This window comes from Cornus florida, unplaced genomic scaffold (genome assembly GCF_030987335.1).
Source record: "Cornus florida cultivar Cherokee Brave unplaced genomic scaffold, ASM3098733v1 CherokeeBrave_3.0.0_Hap2_Chr05, whole genome shotgun sequence".
Classification (NCBI taxonomy): domain Eukaryota; kingdom Viridiplantae; phylum Streptophyta; class Magnoliopsida; order Cornales; family Cornaceae; genus Cornus; species Cornus florida.
The window spans coordinates 43,528,822-43,549,563 of record NW_026775575.1 but is presented as its reverse complement, the minus strand read 5'-3'; the positions used below and the strand labels follow the sequence as shown (position 1 = coordinate 43,549,563).

Sequence of the window (20,742 nt, the reverse complement as noted above, 5' to 3'; positions counted from 1 at the left end):
TGATTCTCCCACTTCTCAAGGTTGTCACCGCATTGACATGCTTTATTATAGGACTTTCCGATGAGGAATGAGTCTCCATAACACATTGTTGCTTTGGTGGGGCATTCAAAGGCATCTTCCCTTTCTCTCTAGCATTTAAAGTACTAGCTATTTGCCCTACTTGGGTTTCTAGCTTAGCAATGGATTGAGAATGAGAATGAAATAATTGAGTATTCGCCTCTAGAGTGCCTAGAGCGGTCAAAACTTTCTCTTCAAAAGCGGGACTTCTAGAGTTTCCTTGCGAATAAGATGGTTGATTAGGAAAATGAGAATTAGAAAATTGATTACCATAGGATTGAAATGATGATCTAAAACCTTGGAAACCTTGGCTTTACATTGGAGGTGGAACATACTTCCCTTGAAAACCACCTTGGGGAGGGTTTAAGCCTTCCCCTTGGCTTTTCCAAGAAAAGTTCGGATGGTTCCTCCAACTTGAATTGTAATGAGTGCCATAGGGATTATTCCCTTGATTAACAAATGTAGCATTGACTTGCTCATGGGGCTTACTTTGCACATGTCCATGAGGACAATTGGAAGTAGAATGCAAGACACTTGAACAAGTCATGTAAGATTCATTAGATGCACGATAATGGATATGAGTAAGGGTGGAAGACATTTGATTCGTCGAGTTTGGTTAATCAAGAATTGATCAAACCTTTGAGATAAGGATTTGATCTCGGGGCTATATCATTGGAGTTGTCAACTTGATACAAGCCAACATTCTTCCTTCCACCTAGGTTTCTACCATTTTTTGAAGATAAGGACCTATGCATTGAATTTTCACTCATACTTTCATACAATTGCCACACATCATTTTCACACTTGTTAAGATAAGAACCACCCATTGATGCATCAACCATACCCTTGTGATTATCTGGTAAACTTTTAAAGAAATATTGAACTAGTTGCCACTTAGGTATGTCATGATGTGGGCATTTTCTTAGCAAATCATTAAACCTTTCCCATGCCTCATGAAACATTTTCCCATCCCCTTGAGAAAATTCTCTAATTGAAGTTCTCATGGCATTGGTCTTAGAAACCGCATAGTACTTTTTCAAGAACTCTTGTTGCATTTCTGCCCAAGAAGTTATCGAAAAAGGCCTAAGATTATTGAACCAATATTTTGCCTTGTCTTTAAGGGTAAAAGGAAAAAGTTCAAGCCTTAACACTTCTTCTGGCATGTCCGTGTATTTCACGGTGGAACACACTTCAAGAAACTCATCTAAATGCTTATAAGGTTCTTCACTAGGAAGTCTATGGTAGTTAGGAAGCATTTGAATGGTTTATGGTTTAATTTCATAGTGATGTGCTCTAAATGGAGGCAATTGAATGCAAGTGGGTGCATTATATTCATTAGGCACATACTGGTCTCTCAATGCAATGGGAGGATTCACAATTGGTGGTGCTAAATGAACACCTTGATTAGCTTGAACTATGGGGGGTTGTGGAGCAAATATTGGCCTAGGCATTCCTAATGGAACTTGGCCTTGTTGTTGTAGGTGAATAAATGGTCTAGGCATGTCTAATGGTACTTGAACATTTTCATGATGCACATTAGGGTGGAGGTTGCCTTGTTGGTCTATGTGACTAAGGTCCTCCACATGGTCGTCATTCAAATCCTCCATTGGTGAAATGGAGTGATGGGAACTACCCCTTCCCCTAGGATTACGAACAATCGATTTAAGATGCAAATTAGGAGGGACAAGAGTATGATTCAATGAGCTACGACCATACATACACTAGAAAAGCAATTAACAAGCAAGTAACAATCACTTCGCCCCTGCAACAAATAAATTAACAAATCTCCACATTCAATGACCCCATACTCCCATGCTTAAACAACATGCAAAGAAAAGTAAATTGCCTCCACGCGGGCTCACGATTTATCTAAGAAATGGAAAACAAGCCTCCATGCAGGCCGACGATTTAACTAGAGCTTGAGTTAGAAAGATCTCACAAAAGGTCTTAAGCAACTTCAATTCATTTTCAACTTCCAAGCTTTGCTATGCTTTGCATTTTTTTTAGATTTTTAGTCCTTTTTGTGCTTAGCTTAGCTCTTTGCTTTGAAGTCTCCGTTGCTTAACCTCCTTGCTCAATTTCACCTAGTCAAATAAGAACAAACACAATAAGTAACCAAAAATAAAAATAAAGTAAAGACACGATCAAAAGAGTACTAATCCCTAAATGTTTCCAAAACACGGCGTTGCCAATTCAATCCTCGGCAACGGCACCAAAAACTTGGTGTGCCCGTCGCGTGTGAAACCAAATTTGTGCAAAATAGTGTGGCCAAGTTTTACATTTATAAATGCCACTACTACCATTAACTAAAAATATAGTAAGGGTGAGTAGGGATCGTCCCAAAGGATTGAGGGTGCACTAGTAGTGGAAACAAGGCTTAGGGTTAGTAGGTCGAATGATCAAAGGTAGATTGTTTGGTTGATTAAACTACAATTAAAACTAAACAAGATCAATATCAAACAAGTAATTAAAGGGTAGAGAAAACAAGAGAGAGAGGTCTTGGAATTTAGAGATCACCACTAAACATCACTTTTCTCTATACTCAATTCACAATTAATGAGGGGAAGGCATATGTTGCAACAATAGTGAGTGTGTGTGATTGTTTTAACAAGCATGGATGACCAATTAAGTGTATATTGTCTAGACAACACAATGAATAGCACAATATATCAAAGTAAGCCATTAATCATTCTTTAAGCTCACAAACCAAACACATCACAAAATTAAAGAAATATACTACTTGCATTCATAAGTATGGAACATCAAATAACAAGCATGGATTGTTCTCCCATTTAACAACTAAGGTAACTACACTACATCTAAGCGAATGACATGAAAATTAAACTAATTAAACTAAGAGAAATGCACAATCCATCAAGTAATGAGTATGAACCGTCAAATAAACCACAAGAGCATTATATTAAGCACTATCTCTTGACAATCTCTAGATCTACAGCATTAATACACATAGACATGCATCAACAACATAAGAAATAGAGATAAATACATTTACATATATTCTAGCATACATAGACAAATGGATAAAATGAAATGGCCACTTAGAAGAATTAAACCACACAAATCATTGAATAAACAAGATCTATGTATATAAATTTGTCAAAACATGTATTACAACACAAATCCCCTCAAAAATACATGAATCAAGATAAAGAAAGCATGCTTAAGGCTAACTCTAGCCCCAAGAAGATGTTTAGCCACTCATGAATGGTGTCCTCCAACCATCAAAGGCTATCTCCATAGTAGTAATTCTCCTTTTCTTGAAGTAGATGGAAAACCTCTCAAGAATTGTCTCTAAAAACTATCTACCAAAAGTATGTCTCTAAGCATATGTGTAAAAGTGGCTTATATTCCTTATATAGGTAGGTTACAATATCACACCCTATAGTCTGGGCTCGCACATCAATATTCCTCCAATGATTGCACAATGAGACAACTTTTAATGAGCTGGAAATATTTTTTTTTTCGGATTTAAGAGGGTTCGATCGATCGAACTTGTGGTGAGATCGATTGAACATAGCTGAGATCTATCAAACTTTGGCTGGATCGATCCTCCCATGGCAGCGCCTTTTTGGATAAGGACAGATCTGAGATATTTTAGGGAAAGAGACAAAAATGGTAGGTGGGGTGGTACAACAGGATAAGATGGAATCTTTTACATCGATTTGAGAATTGTTGGATCGATCGAACTTTGTGGGATTTTTGGATAAGGACAAAAGAGCTTGGATCCATCTTGAAATGTCTAGATCGATGAACTTTCGATCGATCGAAGGGTTTTTGTGATTGATCGAACCTGCTGAATTCCATACTTTGCTTCAATCTGCTTCCACTTTGCTCATTTCTTCCATCCAGCTTGAGTTAGCTTTTTTTAGGCTTTTATTTGGCTGAATTGTCTTATTTTGGGGATAAGCACCTAAAATGGGCAATAACACGAAATTAGTTTAAAACGGGAAAGTAAGATAGATAAAGGTCCTCGAATACCTAAGCTTAAGGGTTTTAAATGCGCACTTTTCAGCGCTCATCAGTATGCGAAGTCTTTATGTTGATAGTGTGTGACGGTCTGATTGTGGCGAGGTCGCCTGGAATCAAGGTCGTAGTCCAGTGTGTGCTTCTAGTTGGTTCTTTTCTTTGTGTGTAAGAAGTTTATTTTGTCTCAGGTGAGATTGGGAGTCCACGGTTAGACGAATGGTGAGTAGCGTGTGATAGGGTGTTGGGTGGATTCGAGTACGAGTTGTCAGTCTCTTGTGAGAGCGGGGTTCGTTACCCTTTTCGTTTGTTCTAGTCCTAACAAGGATGTCGTTTGTCGTATGTTTTGTCCTCTATCTAGGAGTTGTGAGCGTCCGCGGATAGACGGACCTGTATGTGAGTTGTTGTGTTGTTGGAGTTCACCGGTAAAGGTTTAGATGAATTGGTCGACTCACTACCACGGAGGGAGGTGGAGTCTTTGGTTTTGTGGTGCTTGTTCTAAGGGTGTTCTTGATAGGTGGTGTGAGAGGCACGAGTTGCCGATTAAGAATGGCATGTTTCCAGTGTTTAGTACCAGCGGTGATGGCTAGGAAATGTGTCGTGAATTGCAGTCTAAGGATGATTAAGTGATAGGATGAGAGTCATGTACTCGGATGTTTTTATAGGCATTTGATTCGAGCAGTGTCTTAAGGATAAGTGTCGATGTTGCTTTAGAATTTTGTGATTAGAGAAAGTGAATGTGTGATTCTATTGAGGAATAATAGGAATGATTGATATTGGTTTTGAGGTTTCAGGTATGAGACAGTCGTATTATGTGTTTTGAAGAAGTAAGAATTAAACTAAATGATGTCATGGAGTTGTTTACCTAGTGTGGATGTTATGAGGAAATTAGGGATCTTTAGTGTTGATCAATGATTGTAACTTTTGGTGTCATGTTGCTTTTAGCTTGTTATGATTGTGTGATCGAGGAATGATTGTCGTGTTACTTTTAGCATGTTATTATGTGGCTGTATAGTTGTTGAGGTTATGTAGAGCGATGGATTGATTAAAGAGTGGATCTCGTGGTTATTTTGTGGACTGTGTAGGGTTGTGTTTAAGGTTTAGACCTGAGGACAGTAATGACGTCTGTGTTGAGATTGGATCGATGATGAGAATGGCCTGGCCAACCATTTCTCTTGAATCAGTTCCTCTTTAGCACGATGTCGAGTAGGGTCAATGATTGTTTTAGTTTGTTAGGAATAGTGAGAGTACAATATTGCGTAATATGTCGGTGTGACAGGGTGGGTCCAGATGGTTTGTCTCGGGTGACGAGGTGCGTTAGGTATGATCAAGTGTCCGATAAGGGGTTTGCGGTATGATCATTGATTATTGAAGATCTTGTTTTGAGGATTTGCCTCCTGGGTACAGGATATTGTGCCTTACTGATTTGGTAACTAAAGTCTAGGCAGTCATTGGGAGACTCATATAGTGTAAGTTGGTAGTTGTTGGTACGGTTATGTAGTAGTGTAGCTACGTGTTAATTAGCAAGTGTTTGGTCTGTCAGGGATGTTTAGATTGGAGTTGTGATTGATTGAGAGATGGACGGGATTCCCCGTTTGGGGTTTAGTGTGTCCTTTGAAGGATGAGTGGAGGTTGGATGTTGTTACGTTCTAGGGTCTTGTAATCGTTTTCCTTTTGAGTCAGGCATAGAGCCTAGTTGGTCTTATGTTATGATGAGGTGAGAGATGAGTACCCGTATTAGCTTTTAGTGGCAGTGGTGCGTGATTGCCTGGTGACGTTCGGTGTCAAAGGCAATAATGTTGATGAGTTCATGGTTTTGGGGTTTTGTGAGGCATTCTCGGAAAGAGGTATGTGGCTGTGGGCTTTTTTCATAAGGAGGGTAGATTTCGAGGACGAAATCTTTTTAAGTGGGGTAGATTGTAATATTTTTATTTTCATCATTTTCCATTTTTTCAGAATTTTTGTTGTTGCAAGGGCATTTTCGTCTTTTACCATTTTGCGTATCGGGCACTGCGGAGTGTGCCGGTTGTGTTTGAGAGTTGTTTTGAGCATTTATTTGAGTTTTTGACTCTTTGAAATGTAAGGGTAACCATTTTGGTATTTTTCTGTTTTTCGAGCCGCACGGTTCCGGGTGGGACTCGCTACTGGAATTGTTGCGTACGGGAATTTTAGTTGGGTCCATTTGTATCTTATGCATTTTATTTTATGTGATTTATGTGGTATTTATATGGTGGTGCATATATAATTGTGTGGTGTAAAAAAAGAAAAAAAAGAAAAAAGAGAGATATTTTAAAGTGGTGGACCCCACCACTACCATTTTAGTGGTCTAGAGACTACAATTGGTCTCTCATCTCTCTCTCACCCATAAGTTTCTCTCTCACTCTCTTGTTCTTCAATTTTTCTTTTTCTTTTTTGTTGTGTGAACTTCAAGCTTTGATTCCTCTCTCAATACTTGGAATTTTTAGAAGCCGTTTGCAGTAATTCGAAGTGCATGGCGAGATCTTCACATCCATATAAGCAATTTCAGTTTTAGTGCACTCTAGGGATTTTGGTTTTGAGACCCATTTGTGGGTTTTTGGCTTAATTTGAGGTAAGGGTCTTTAATTCATGTTTTTCTTGTTCCGTTGTGAATTATCCCTTAATATTTGTTGCAAAGCATGTTTAATTTTGAGTTAATTGCCTTAAGAATGATGTAAATGTTGTACATGAAGTCTATGATCATGTGTTAATTGAATTGTATGAAAAATATGCCTATGTGTTAATTTCCATGCCTAAGTGTTTTATTTATTTATTTATTTTTTTTTCCTAGAGATGGATATGTGGAAGCATGTCAAATTATGTGGTAGAAATATTTAATTTGAGTTGATTGCTTTAGAAATGATATTAATGTTATAGATGAAAAATATGATTATGTGTAGTAATTAAATTGTATGAAAAACATGCCTAAATGTTAATTTCCATGTTGTGGTGTTTATTATTTTGCTAGAAATTTGCTATGTGGAAGCATGTTAAATTGTGTAGTACAAATTCTTTTATTTTCATAGTGATGTCAAAGTATGTGACATGCATGACATTGGGCATGAAAAGAGGAAAAATTTGAGTTGAAAATGGAAATTTGTTTTTGAAAGAAATTAAAAGAAAATATTTTGGAAAAGGTTTTGATGGAAAGTTTTCTGAAAAACCCGGTCGCTTAGGAGATTGCCTATGGGTCCGTAGCGTTAATGTGATCTAGAGAGAACTAGGGAGACTGCCCTAGCGTGGTTGAGTTAACTGGGCCCCAAATGAGGCCCAGGAGCTTACCTTGTGGTCAAGGACAGTTAGCCAATCCTTCTCTCGTGCCGCCATGGAGCTCCCATGGGACGGGTTGTATTAGCAGTTTGGAAATGATAGTAAAAATGGTTTTGGTAAAATTGGGGAGTGACATTGCATGGCATTGCATCCCATTGCACGGCATAATTTAATTATAACTTGGATTGTCGAATTTGTTGCTATGTTTATCCCGGTATGGTATGATCCCGCTTCTTTATTTTTTATATTCATTGTGTGGATTCACGGGGTTACAAGAAGTGTGTCTTAGGCATCACCTACTGAGCAATTTGCTCACCCTTTATATTTATCATTTTTTAGGACATGGAAGAGAAGTGGCGGACGACGCTCCTCCACAGGGTTCGATGGGTTAGTAGACCGTTTTGACATACCTTGTAGCTATGATATCATTTTATTATTTATTTATTTATTTATTATTATTATTATTATTATTCTTTTATAAACCCTAGGATGATGCGTATATTATGTATTAACATAGGAAATGACGGTAGTGCCCTTAGTTGACTTCGAGTTCGGGTAAGGACCCGGTTAGCGATTCGGACCCTCGGGTTCGGGTCGTTACACAAGTGGGATAAGTCTTGGAGGGCAAAGAAAGGCCATTGTTTTATTATTATTATTATTATTATTATTATTATTATTATTATTATTATTATTATTATTTAAGTAGGTTGTTGTAGGCCACTTTTTAGCAGAGGTCATGCCAATTTTTTTTTTTTTTTTTTTAATAATTGGTATCAGTTTAGGGTCATTACAGTAAAAGTAAATCTTGACTATTCTGTAAAACTTTAGTATAATTTGTATAATGTTGTAAATTATGAATTTTTATTTCGGCTGTATTTCATGGACTGTTAATTGATGTAATTAGAGTATATTCCTTGTAAATGAGTATGGGACTAGGTAGTGGACTGACGCTTCCATGTTTTTGAAGGAATTGGAGGAATGTGACTATTTTTATATGTATGTTGTTGTTTTGGGAATGTTTTATATTATTTGTATTGTGTTGGAATATGATAGATTAGTTTAAGACCAAGCGAGGCTATTACGTTTTTTTAATGCATTTTAACAGGTTGTGGTAGGACCCTTTTTAGCAGATGTCATGCCGATTTTTTTTATTATTACAATTTTTTATGACTGGTATCATTTTAGGTTGTTACAAGATCAATGTTGATAAGAAAATACAATGAACACAAGGTATATAAGGAAAACCCTCTTAATATGGAAAAACCTTGATTCTTGGCCTCAGCCAATATAAGCTACACTAGTTATATGCAAGTAGTTACACACTGAGCTGTCTCACACTCTGCACAAACCCGTGTACAAGTTGAAACTTAAATGATAATTATCACATTGTAAATGTGGAATGTGTTATGGAACTTTTATGGGCTGATTATTAACGCAGTCTCACAAGTACCTATTGGCATGGTTGAGTTACTAAGACATGGTTGAATTGATGGGCATGTAGTTTGGTTGTAGGCATGGTTGTCTTGCCTATTATCTTATGTACATGTATAATTGTTGATAACATATTTATGGGTATTGAGTTGGGAGTAATATTTGTTATTGTATTGGTTTCATTTGAGGTGATAGGTTTATCGGTACTTTGTTGGGTTGTAGTAGAGATGAATTGCTCATGGGATTAACCCACCTTTTGTTGATATTTCAGGTCTCAGGCAGTTTCAGCCACAGGGTTAATGACTCAGCACTCCATAGTTTGTCATGGTCATCCATTTTTTCTTGTTATTTTAGTGTAGGGTTTTATTATTTCTCTTTCTAGACTTTTATATATTATGGATATTATTTTGTAGTTTTGGATTTAGGGGTCCTTGATCCTTATTGAAACAAACCCCAGAAGATATATCTCTCTCCGAATTGACATTCTTACACCACTTCTTGATGATAATATGGCATCCTTCAAAGGTATACACTCGTTGGAGAACATGCTCCACATCTTTTTGAGACTCAAATCAACAAATGAAAAATCCATCTCGAATTGAGTTACAATAGCCCATGTTTTTTTGTAGAAAACCTTGGAATCTCAAAAATTATGGCCGTTTGCCCATCACATACCCAACAACTAAATTGGTCCAGTAAGCAAGATCCTCTACTGCATCTTCATCAGTGATAATAATCTAATTCTGATTAAAGCGAAACCCCAGGTGCATATGGAAGAGGAAATACCCTCCTCCATGAACGGAAGACCCTCACCTCGCAAGAAACCCTAACAGTGTGAATCCCTGAAAATCGCCCACAAATCACCTTAGTCGCTTCTCAATGTTCAAGTAATTGTATTTGAAGATATAAAAATTTTAAGGATGTGTTCAACTGCATGGAATTGGATCTTTGAAATTGGAATTGGAATTGGAATTAGAGAAAATTTTAGTTCAATTTTATGAGTTGCTTTGCCCCGAACATAACATGAATAGGGATTTGTTAGCCTAGTGTTCAAGCCAGAGCATCTGTGTAAGCTCGTCTTGCCAATACATTTATAAATTAAACCATTTCCTGACCAGATTATTTTCGTAACATAATTAACCATTAGGTCATAAAGTCACATGTGGAATTTTTCGAGACCAATTTATTTACGTACTACTGTTTTTTTAACTAACCACTAGACTTGCTCGACTTGATCCACATCGGAAAGGCATTGTGGTGACTGGTGAGTCCACCAATTCTCTCTTGTTGGGCCTTCAAAGTTTGGCTCATCATTGGAAAGGTTGGTAAAAGTATACATCCACAAAATTGCACCTAATAAAGCTCAAAAACACAATCGCTTATGAGAAGAAAGATCATACATTAATGCCTAATTGATATTCTAGAAGGTTGTAGTTGATACTTCAAGATTGTACGCAGTAGTATTTTTCTCAAAACGTGGAGCATAAGTTTCAATGCGTTATCTATCTAACCTTAACTTATTCACCCCTTACTTTAGCTACTAGGCTCAATTGTTTTCTTTAGGATATAACTTATAAATGGGGTGTTTACACTAATAATATATTTATTTGTTCCCTCTTTCATGTTTTTCCTTAATTTTCTAAAATAAACTAATTCTAAGAAAGAAACGACAAATAGAAAGAAATTAAGAAAAGAGCACAACAAAGCATAGAGAAAAAGGAACAAGATGTTCCAGTTTTTTTCTTCATTTATTTTTCTGATACAAAAAGAATAAACATATCTTACAAAAGCAAGGAAATTCAGTATACATAATAAGAATAAAGTTGTGACAAACACACAAAAAAGAGAGATGGTCAATACTAGACTCTGAAATTCACAAGGTCAAGATCTATCTCTTTTGGAACCTTTCTAGGAGGAGGAAACTTTGAGAGAGAATGAGCAATTCTCTTAGCAGTCTGCAAGTAAGACACATACTTGTGGATCATCTCAATGGTATTGTTATCAATATTTGCTTCATTATCTTCGAAATTGGCTGTTTGGAAAGCGCCAGAGATCAACAAGTTGTTGAACTCTTTTCTACACTGTTTGATTGCCTCAATCTCTTTGACTGCCTTCTTCTTGAAAGTCCAGTTGCCTGTTTTCCAGTTGAAGTCATAGAGCACAAGGAATCTCTGGCCATACATGGCTATGAATTCCAATGCAGCTAGAATGAATTCGAACTCTTCTACCGACATGTGGTAAGCAAAGTTGAGTCGTGTCCATCCAGGCTTCACTCCGTTGTAACCCTGTCAAAATTTATCATCATAGATTAAGATTTTAAAAAGTGATATGACACTCTTATTGGAAGCAATAATTTCTATAATTTAGTTGGGAACAATTGCTGAGTTAGGTACCTTTTGGATGGCAGATTTGAAGGCACGTGAATGAGGCTCATCGACATGGAGGAGATGGTGACCATAGGGCCCAGCACAAGCGCACCCACCCCGAGCTTGGATGCCAAAAAGGTCATTGAGGAGCTTTGCAACAAAAGGACCATGAAGGGGCTTATCTCTCCTGTTCCCAAACTCTCTCCACATGAAATTTCCTTCTTTAGTACTTGTACCGTTTTCATCTGTGAAGCTCTTGTTTTTCATGTCAACAACGGAGGAGTTTGTGGTGGAAAATACAATGAAGGACAAGATAGCTTGCCTCTCTACACTAGTATTCCCTAAAACCCAAATGTTTGGATTGGTAGAAAGCCTGTCAAGTGCTCTTTCTATGAAATTGTGCTCCTGCTTTCTAATGACTTCGTAACCAATGTATTCTTTTACCCAAAAAGCCATTGCTGTTCTCATTTTCTGAATAATTGGCGGCGTTCCAGCATCCTCTCTCTCTTCCACATCTTCATAATATAGAGTGTCCTGCAACATTTCATAATATAGAGTGTCATTTAATTGGCAAACTTCGTAATTGATGATACCATAAGATGATCCAGTCTAACTCTATATGATAAAGATTTCAAATATGAGTTGATGGATAGAAAAATTGTTTGCTTCTTTTTGCTGTCAAACACATATATCCTATATATATATGTATGTGTGTGTGACTGTCAAATTAGCACAATGAGAATAACAAATTGGTGATGACTAGTTAATTAATACCTTTTCACTGAATCCGTTGACAAAGCTCACAGTTCCTCCACCACAAGTTGAAGGTGGTGAAGATCCTAATTGATAGAGGACCTTGTTCATTAGAAGAATTCCAGGAGTGCCAGGTCCTCCGACAAACTTATGTGGACTAAGAAAAATTGCATCATATCCATCTACCTCCCCAGATCTCATGTCAATCTCCACATAAGGACCACTGCACATATAAGTTTAAAAGCAAAGCATGCATGTTAGCAATTGATCAATAATATTACTTTGTCCTAGAGAAACATATAAGAACTCAAACAAACTCTTTATGTACCTTGCAGCAAAATCAAAGCATGCGAAAGCACCATATTGATGAAGTAGTGTAGCAAGGGCGCGCGTGTCAGTGTAAATTCCGGTGACATTACTACAAGCTGAGAAAGAACCCAACATAGGACGATTTATCTGCTGGTATAACTCGAGTTGGTATGTTAGAGCTTTAATGTCGATTAGGCCATTTTCATCTAGACCTATCTCTACAACTTCTGCTAAGCTTTGGCGCCACGAGAGGAGGTTCGAGTGGTGTTCGTATGGTCCAACAAACACAACCCATCTTTCTTCATCCCTCAGGCTCATCAACACCCTATTCTTCATGGTTGATGCTACAGCAATTCCCATAACCTCTTGAAGTCGTTTGATGGCTGCCGTTGTACCGGATCCAACAAACAGGATTGCATCTTCGTCTTTGCCCCCTAAGCAAGACTTGACATACTTACTTGCTTCATGCACCATTTTTGTAGTTTGATCCCCCACGTAACTGTCACTTGTATGACTGTTCCCTATTAGCACAAAAAGAAAAATGTTAATTTAAATATAGTAGAAAAGTTAATAGCCGGTACCAAATCTAAAATACAGAACATTAATTTGTATATAAAATGAGAAGTAACTAACCATAAATTGGAAGAACATTGTTGATGATATAGTTCTCAATATGGTGAAGACATCGGCCGGAGGCAGTGTAGTCAGCATAGGTAAGCCTGCGTTTTCCGAAAGGAGTGTCGAACTCCACATCACTGCCGATGACTTGAGACCGCAACCATGCTAGTTTCGTCTCAGGAGGGCCACTCGGCACATCATTTTCGAGCAATCTAAACGATTCCAATCGACCGTTGGCATCATGATAAGAAACATGAGGACTGCTGCTTATTGTTGGCAGATTAATAGCCTGAACATGGGCTTCTCTATGGATTAGATCCAACTTTTGGTTTCGGCGAGTCTCTTTCAACATGGGTTGCTCGAGTGCCATGATCTTTTTAGAGAGAAGAATGATAGTGATAATGAGAAGTTACACAAAAATTAAAGAATGAAGAAGAAAGAATAAATTACCCAAAAATAAAACAAAAAATTAAAGAATTAAAGAATGAAATTGAAATGAGGAATGACAGACAATGGAAGAAGAAAAAAAACAGATGTTTTGTAGGTTATGTCTTAGGGAGATGAGAAGGCTTAGTATTTATAGGTAGCTATAGGATGACTGGTTTTACCATTAAACACCGCGTGGAAGGACCTCAACGAATTTGTACGTAGAACGAGACCAAACTTTGTTCTAGGCCATCAGGATGGAATTCTGTGTGTAAAACTGATAGTATAATTCCATGTGGGCCAAGTCATTTTCTTCTTGGTTAATATGCTCCGATCGAGTCAATTTTTTATTATTATTTTTATTTGAATCGATCGAGTCAATTTGATTGACTATTAGAATATATTTAGTGAAGGCTGGCAATGGGTTGATGCCATTTTTGTATTTTATTTTAATTTTTTATCTTTGGAAGAAACTTACACCAAATGTTTGTTTGACACATCAAATACCGGTTTCACAACATTAATCTTGGGTCTCTTACTTTAGAAAGCGATGAAGTACAAATTAGCTAAAGTAGTCGATGTCATTACTTGTTGAAGCCGGAAGTTGTGGCCTAAATTTTGTTTGGGTTAGATTACGTTGAGACCAGATTTTGACTAAATTATTTCGCTTTATGTTGTGAATCGTCCACCCAAAATATATTCGGTTGTAAATAACTCAATATATAAGGGTGCGGTTTGTGAGGTGGGTATGAGAAAATAGTAAGCCAAACAAAGTGTAAGATAGTGTCACGGGCCTTGATAACTAGTAATTTTTTTTTTTTTTTTTTTTACTATGAAGGTAGATTATAAGCCAAACTTCGTAAATCTTTGTATATTGTATGAAGCATATATGGTTAACGTTTTTTGTCATTTCTTTTTATTTGTGTCTTGTTGCATTTCATATTCAAATTAGAGATCACCAATCGGTGTTAATAGAGTGAAATGTTAGTTAATTTGTACCTTGCAACATTCTCGACCAAGCAGGCACCAACCCAATTAATCAAATTGCCCCCACTATTTATTTATTTTAATTTTTTTTGAAATGTTATATACTAGTAATTTTCTTTTTTTTCTTTTTTTGAAATATATACATATGAAATTTTAATTTTGCTACCATGCAATTACACGCCTTAACAAATCAATCTGGGGTCATTTAGGGTGTTCTTAACCAAACCACACCACCTAGCGTTCGAGAGCTAAACATCGCTCGAACCTTGTTCAACAATGCTGTTTTCCCAGAATCTGCGTTCGAGCCCTGTGACAGGAAAACAGCTCGAGATGTCTAATCCGAGTCTATAAACTTGTCATCTTAGGTCCTAAAATATGCTTATATGTCCCAAAACCTTCCATTAATTAATTATAAGTTATTTAACATATTAAAACAAGTTTAGTATAGATCTAATCATTTAATTCACCAAGAACATACAAACATATATATATAAACATATACTCATATATAACTTTGTTCTAGCTTGATTTAAACATGAATTCATATTCATTACTTCTTTTATAAATCCCAAAAGTCATATTAAGACATATTGAACACGAGATCTAAGGGAGAAGTGTAGAACGAAGAACTTGCCTTAGGTTTTCGGATCGAAACCAAACTCATTCTTCTTTGTTCTTCTTCTCTAATGTCGGCAAGCTGATTTCCTTTCTTTCTTCCTTCTTCTATAGCCTCCCTTTTCTCTCTCTCTCTTCTTTTTTTCTCTTCTACGGGTTTTCTAAACCCTTACTATACACACAATACATATATATATAGTCTAGTCATATGCCTAATCCTAAAACACGTATGACAAATAAATAAATAATAATAATAATATATTATATTATAGCCCACATCATCATGCCTTCTTTCAAGTAGTCCAAGACCCACTTAATTGGTCTAGCTACTGTAAGCCCAACTCATAATTAAAACATTTAACTAGACAAATAAATAATTTAAAATTAAACAATTAAGCACATCATAATACGTAATTAATTAAATAATAATCAAAACATTATGAATTCAATAAATGCACATCAACACATAGCTACATAATTAAACTAAATGCAATCAAAATATTTGTTTTTTTCTTAGTTGGTACTCACACACATATGTCTCTTTTGAGATTTGAACCCCTGACCTCCCTTTGGTAAGTAAGAGACTCATATCGCTAGGCCACTGACCCGTTGGTAAATACAATCAAAATAAATAAAAGCACATAAAAAATTAGCCACATGATAAAATTAATTGTGATAAAAATAAATAAATAAATGTAATGAAAATTAGGGGTATTACATTCTTCCCCCTTAACAAAAGAATTCCATCATCGGAATTCACCTTTTTACCTTATTTAAACAATTCTAAACAAATTTGAACGGATTAAATCTTCCCATTCGCAAGTGGACTTGGCCTCATTATGATGGCTCCACTGAATACGTACAAGAGGAATAACCTTGTTGTGAAGTACCTAATCCATGATCAAGAATACGACATGGTGGTTTCACGTATGTCACATCCGGTTACAACTCAATCTTGCCAACATCGCGATCCTCATCTCGCATAAATTTTCGCAACATGGACACATGAAAAACATTATAGACACGATGTAAATTGTCCAAAAGTGTTAACCGATAAGCTACAGCTCCTACACGATTCGTAGTCATAAAAGGACCCATGAACCATGATGACAATATCCCTTTCTTCCCAAAGCACATTACTCCCTTCATGGGTGATACTTTGAGCAAAACTTGATCCCCAACCTGAAACTTCAAACTTTGAGTACGACGATCTACATAACTCTTTTACCTACTCTGGGTAGTGCGCATGTAATCCCAAATAAAAGTGATCTTCTCAGAGGTATCCTTAATGAACTTAGGATCCAAAAATTTACTCTCTCTAGCCTTCAACCAACAAATGGGAGATCTACATGGTCTGCCATACAATGCCTCAAAAGTTTCCATACCAATAGTCTTCTGAAAACTATTGTTATAAGTAAACTTCGTGAATGGAAAATAATCCTCCTAATTGCCTTTAAAGTTAAGGGAACAAACTCGAAGCATGTCCTCCATAATCTGATTGACCCTCTCGATCTGTCCATCCGTTTGAGGATGGTAAGTAGTGCTAAGATTTAACTCTGTACCCAATGCTTGCTAAAAGCTCTCCCAAAATCCTGATACAAAGCTCGAATCCCTATCCGATATGATGGATAACGGTATGCCATGTAGCTTCACAATCTCTGCAATGTAAAGCCTTGTCAACTATTCTGAAGTGAAATCAGTGTGAATAGATAATAAGTGAGCTGATTTGGTCAATTTGTCAACAATGACCTAAATGGAATTGTGATTCCTATTGGAATTAGGCAATCCCTCCACAAAGTCAATAAAAATACTCTCTTATTTCCACTTCGGTATAGGAAATGGCTGTAAGGATCCCATCGGTCTCTGATGATCAATCTCGACCATCTGGTATGTACTACACTTGGAGACAAGGACAACTATATCCCTCTTCATATATGCCTGCCCATTAAAACTGTCGCTTCATGTCGTGATATATCTTATCTCCACTTAGATAGATAGAGAACTTAGATTTGTGAACCTCTATCATCACGTCTTTCCCCAAATCATCAGCAGAAGGTACTATTAGACGTCCTTTGTACCTCAAGCCTCCATCTGTCCTAACAGAATAAAATAAAACTTCTCTAGAAGCTAACTCTATAGCTTTATCAATGCACTGCTAATCTGTAAGTTGTACCTTAAATACTTTGTGGATAATAGCAGATGTAACTACCATACAAGCTACAAAAGTATCAGACAACTCATATATAGTCTTCAAAGTGTCCCATTCTATAGCGAACACTGCAGAAAGGCTAACAAAGGTCGGCGATTGGATGTATCTGCCACTACATTCGTTTTCCCTGGATGGTACTATGTAGAAAAGTGGTAATCTTTCAAGAATTCTAACCACCTGAGCTGTTTCATATTCAGTCCCTTCTGTGTGAAGAGATATTATAAAAATTTTATGGTCACTAAATAGTCTGAAGGACTTTCCCAACAGATAATGTCTCCAAATGCGTATGGCAAAGACCACAACTACTAACTCCAAATCGTGAGTCAAATAGTTAAGCTCATGAGGCTTATGCTTACAAGACCTATAAGAAATCGGTTGCTCCTCCTACATCAAAACACATTCCAGACCTTGCAAAGAAGCATCTGTGTAGACAAGATACTGCACCCCGCTTTATAGAGTAGCTAGAACATGTGCAGAAGTCAACTTGCTCTTTAACTTATCAAAAACATTCTTACAATGTTATCCCACATAAAAGGTACACCCTTCTTAGTCAGATGGGTAAGTGGTCTTATAATCTTCGAGAACCCCTGGATGAACATGCGATAATATCCTACCAATCTAAAAAAATTGTGAATTTCTGTAGGTAAGGTATGCTGTCCCCACTCTAAAACGGCTAAGACTTTGGCTGAATCTATTGCTATCCCCTTCTCTGACACCACGTAACCCAAAAACTTCACTTCTCATTACTAAAAGTCACACTTCTCAAACTTGGCATACAACTAATGATCACAAATCGTTTACAAAACCATGCGAAGATGTCTAATATGATCCTCCTCTGACTTAGAATAAACCAGAATATCATTGATAAAAGTAATGACAAACTGATCTAAGTAAGCCCTGACGACCCTATTCATCAGTGCATAAAGACAGCTGGCTCATTAGTCAACCCAAAAGGTATGACTCGGAACTCATAAGATCCATATCTAGTGAGAAATGTTGTCTTAGGAACATCTTGCTCTCTAATGCAAAGCTGATGATAGCCAGAACGAAAATCAATCTTGAAGAAGTAATTAGGTCCCCTCAACAGATCAAATAGGTCGTCAATCCTTAGCAAAGGATTTTTGTTATAAATAGTAATATTGTTCAGCTTTCTATAATTTATACACAGGCAAAGTGAACCATTCTTCTTCTTCACAAATAAAATTGGCACTCTACATGGTGAAGTACTCTTGTGAATGAAACCCTGACTAAAAATTTGTTGAATTTGATCTTTCAACTCTCACATCTCCATTGGTGTCATCCTGTATGGTGCCCTAGTAATATGTGTAGTGCCTGGAGCTAACTCAATCACAAAGTATATCTTTCGACTTGGTGGCAACCTTGAAATCTCTTGGAATACATCCGGAAGCTCCTGTACAACTGGTATACTATTAAGTGATACAGTAATCTCCTCCTCAATATAGAACAAGTGTGTGCTAGAACCCCCGTTAGAATGTGGCGTAGCGATAAAATACATATCTTGACCTGGTATAGCAAAAACAATTGACTTATTCGCATGACATTCCATTGAAATCTATATTCCATTGGAGTAATCTCCCTTTGATTGGAAATTCTGTCACGTGTCCCACTTGGAAGTCATATTTTCCAACTACTTACCTCTTGGCCTACCACGTGTCCAAGGATTTTCCACTTGCATGTAACTGCTTGCTTTCTTGGCTGCCACGTGTCCCATGACTTTCCACTTGCATGTAACTGGTTGCTTCTTTTGCTTCCACGTGTCCCAAGGTGGTTACTTCACCAAATGGCTTTCTTAAATTAATCTACGTGTTGTTTTATGATTGCACCCACGCTTGCATATCACCCTTCTATTGGAATCTGCCATAACAACTTTCCATTGGAAAATGACCGATAACTATAATGCAAATAGTTATAGTTATGGCCTTTTTATTAAGTACGTGTCCAACTTGGATTAGTTTCTAGCCAGTCTTTAGAAGATAGTGATTTCTACTGGAACATCGTAGTACATTCCATTGGAATTGACCAGGGCAACCTTGCACTGGAAAGTGGCTGATAATTATGGTGTAAACAAAGATCTTATGTAGACGAAATACTGTGCTATCCCCAAGAAGAATTTGAGCAAAAACGAGCTTCCAAAAAGGAGCATGATGGGAAATATTTTGCTCTAAGGTCCTTAAAAGCCAGACCTTTCTCATGCATCTGAAAATTCCATGCATGTTTTGCGAGTAGTTCCATATTAAAAGTCTCAAGGTCCCTGAAACTAAATCTTCCATTTTCTTGCTTAACCACATAATCTCTCATTTCGTTTAGTGCTTCGTCTAGTGCACAACCCTAGTCTAATTTTTTTATACCACCAAAAAGCACACACTTGTTTCATCAAATAAATAATTAAAGACTGAGGTAGCTAGAAAGAAGACGTAACATGAGTTGGGAGGCAATTTAAAACTGCCTTCACCAAGTTTCCTTTACCCTAGCTGAGAGGGTACTCCTCTTCAAGAAAGCCAATCTCTCTTGCATACGTTGAAGAACAAAATGAAAAACATTATTCTTTGATCGACCGATCAGTGTAGACACACCTAAGCCTCTTGCATTTATCCCAAAGAGCGTCGTAGAGACCTTCTAGCATTTTTGGAGAGGGTAATTGAAGACTTTTCAAAATTTATTTGATGACCTGAAGCTTGCTCATCGGAAATAAAGATTCTTTTTAAATATCTGACTTCATCTTCTGAGGTTTGGCAAAAAATAATCAAGTCATCTGCAAAAAAGAAATGGGTTATAGAAGGAACACTCCTACAAATTTTTACTCATGTCAAAACTCGTGTCAATTGAGCCTGTTGAAATGCTTGAGAAAAAGCTTCAACATATAAAATGAATAAGTAGGGAGATAGGGGATCTCCTTGTCGTAGGCCACGAAGTGGATGGAAGAAACCAACCAGATTCCCATTTATGAGAATAGAATAAGAGACTAAAGAAATACAGGTAGAGACCATTTTGATCCGGTCATGATGCAATCCTAGCTTCTCAAGCTCGTGGAGAAGGATACTCCACTCAATAAGGTAATAAGCCTTGCTCATATCAAGCTTGAGCGCCATAAATGTATTTTCCCTTTTTGCTTATCCTTCAAGAAATGAAGAATCTCATGGGAGACCAAAATATTTTCAGTAATATGCTCTCCTACAACAAAAGCACTTTGAGTTTCACTGATAAGACAATTCACTACAACTCTGAACCTGTTTGTCATTACTTTTGCAATAACCTCACCCTTGATCACATCCCAATACCTTTGGTAAGACAAAGGTGTCATACCGCCTGACCCTGGAGCTTTGAAAGGAGGCATTCCAAAAACAGTTTGCTTGACCTCCAACTCTAGTTAATGGTGACTCTAGCAACATTTGATTCAGACAGGGGAGATAGCGTAATAATTATTCAATACCTACAGGGTTTCGAGATTGGAACAAGACCTGAAAGTCCTGCAAAAAAGTAGACTGAACTATAGGCACATCTTCCTGCCACAGCCGAAGCATCACAGACTCGTATTCTCTTGGTAGTAGCATGAAAAAATTTAGTATTCTTGTCCCCAAATTGGAGCCATTGGTTTCTTGACTTTTTCTTCCAGTAAAGCTCCTCTTCCAACTAACGTTGTTTAAGAAATGATTCAACTTGAATAACATTTGCATGATT

The 20,742-nt window shown here is 37.1% G+C and overlaps 1 protein-coding gene and 1 pseudogene across 1 annotated transcript; one reads left to right on the top strand and one right to left on the bottom strand.

Moving 5' to 3' along the window:
• The first annotated feature begins 957 nt into the window (after positions 1–957).
• On the top strand, positions 958–1,056 carry LOC132310623 (small nucleolar RNA R71; annotated as a pseudogene).
• Positions 1,057–10,619: 9,563 nt separating this feature from the next.
• LOC132309215 (uncharacterized) lies at positions 10,620–13,176 on the bottom strand. The gene is made up of 5 exons (XM_059807542.1): positions 12,822–13,176; positions 12,208–12,709; positions 11,901–12,102; positions 11,154–11,660; positions 10,620–11,045 (listed from the first exon to the last, which is right to left on the bottom strand). The coding sequence occupies exons 1-5, from the start codon at positions 13,174–13,176 to the stop codon at positions 10,620–10,622; spliced, it is 1,992 nt and encodes a 663-aa protein (XP_059663525.1).
• Positions 13,177–20,742: the final 7,566 nt, after the last annotated feature.

What these genes read in the sequence shown, in the direction of transcription:
- LOC132309215 (XM_059807542.1), bottom strand. Translation starts at nt 13,176, where the DNA reads ATGGCACTCGAGCAACCCATGTTGAAAGAGACTCGCCGAAACCAAAAG. An exon ending in TCAACGGATTCAGTGAAAAG is followed by an intron (nt 11,661 to 11,900) that starts GTATTAATTAAC and finishes GAAATGTTGCAG; the next exon opens with GACACTCTATATTATGAAGA. An exon ending in TCAAATCTGCCATCCAAAAG is followed by an intron (nt 11,046 to 11,153) that starts GTACCTAACTCA and finishes AAATTTTGACAG; the next exon opens with GGTTACAACGGAGTGAAGCC.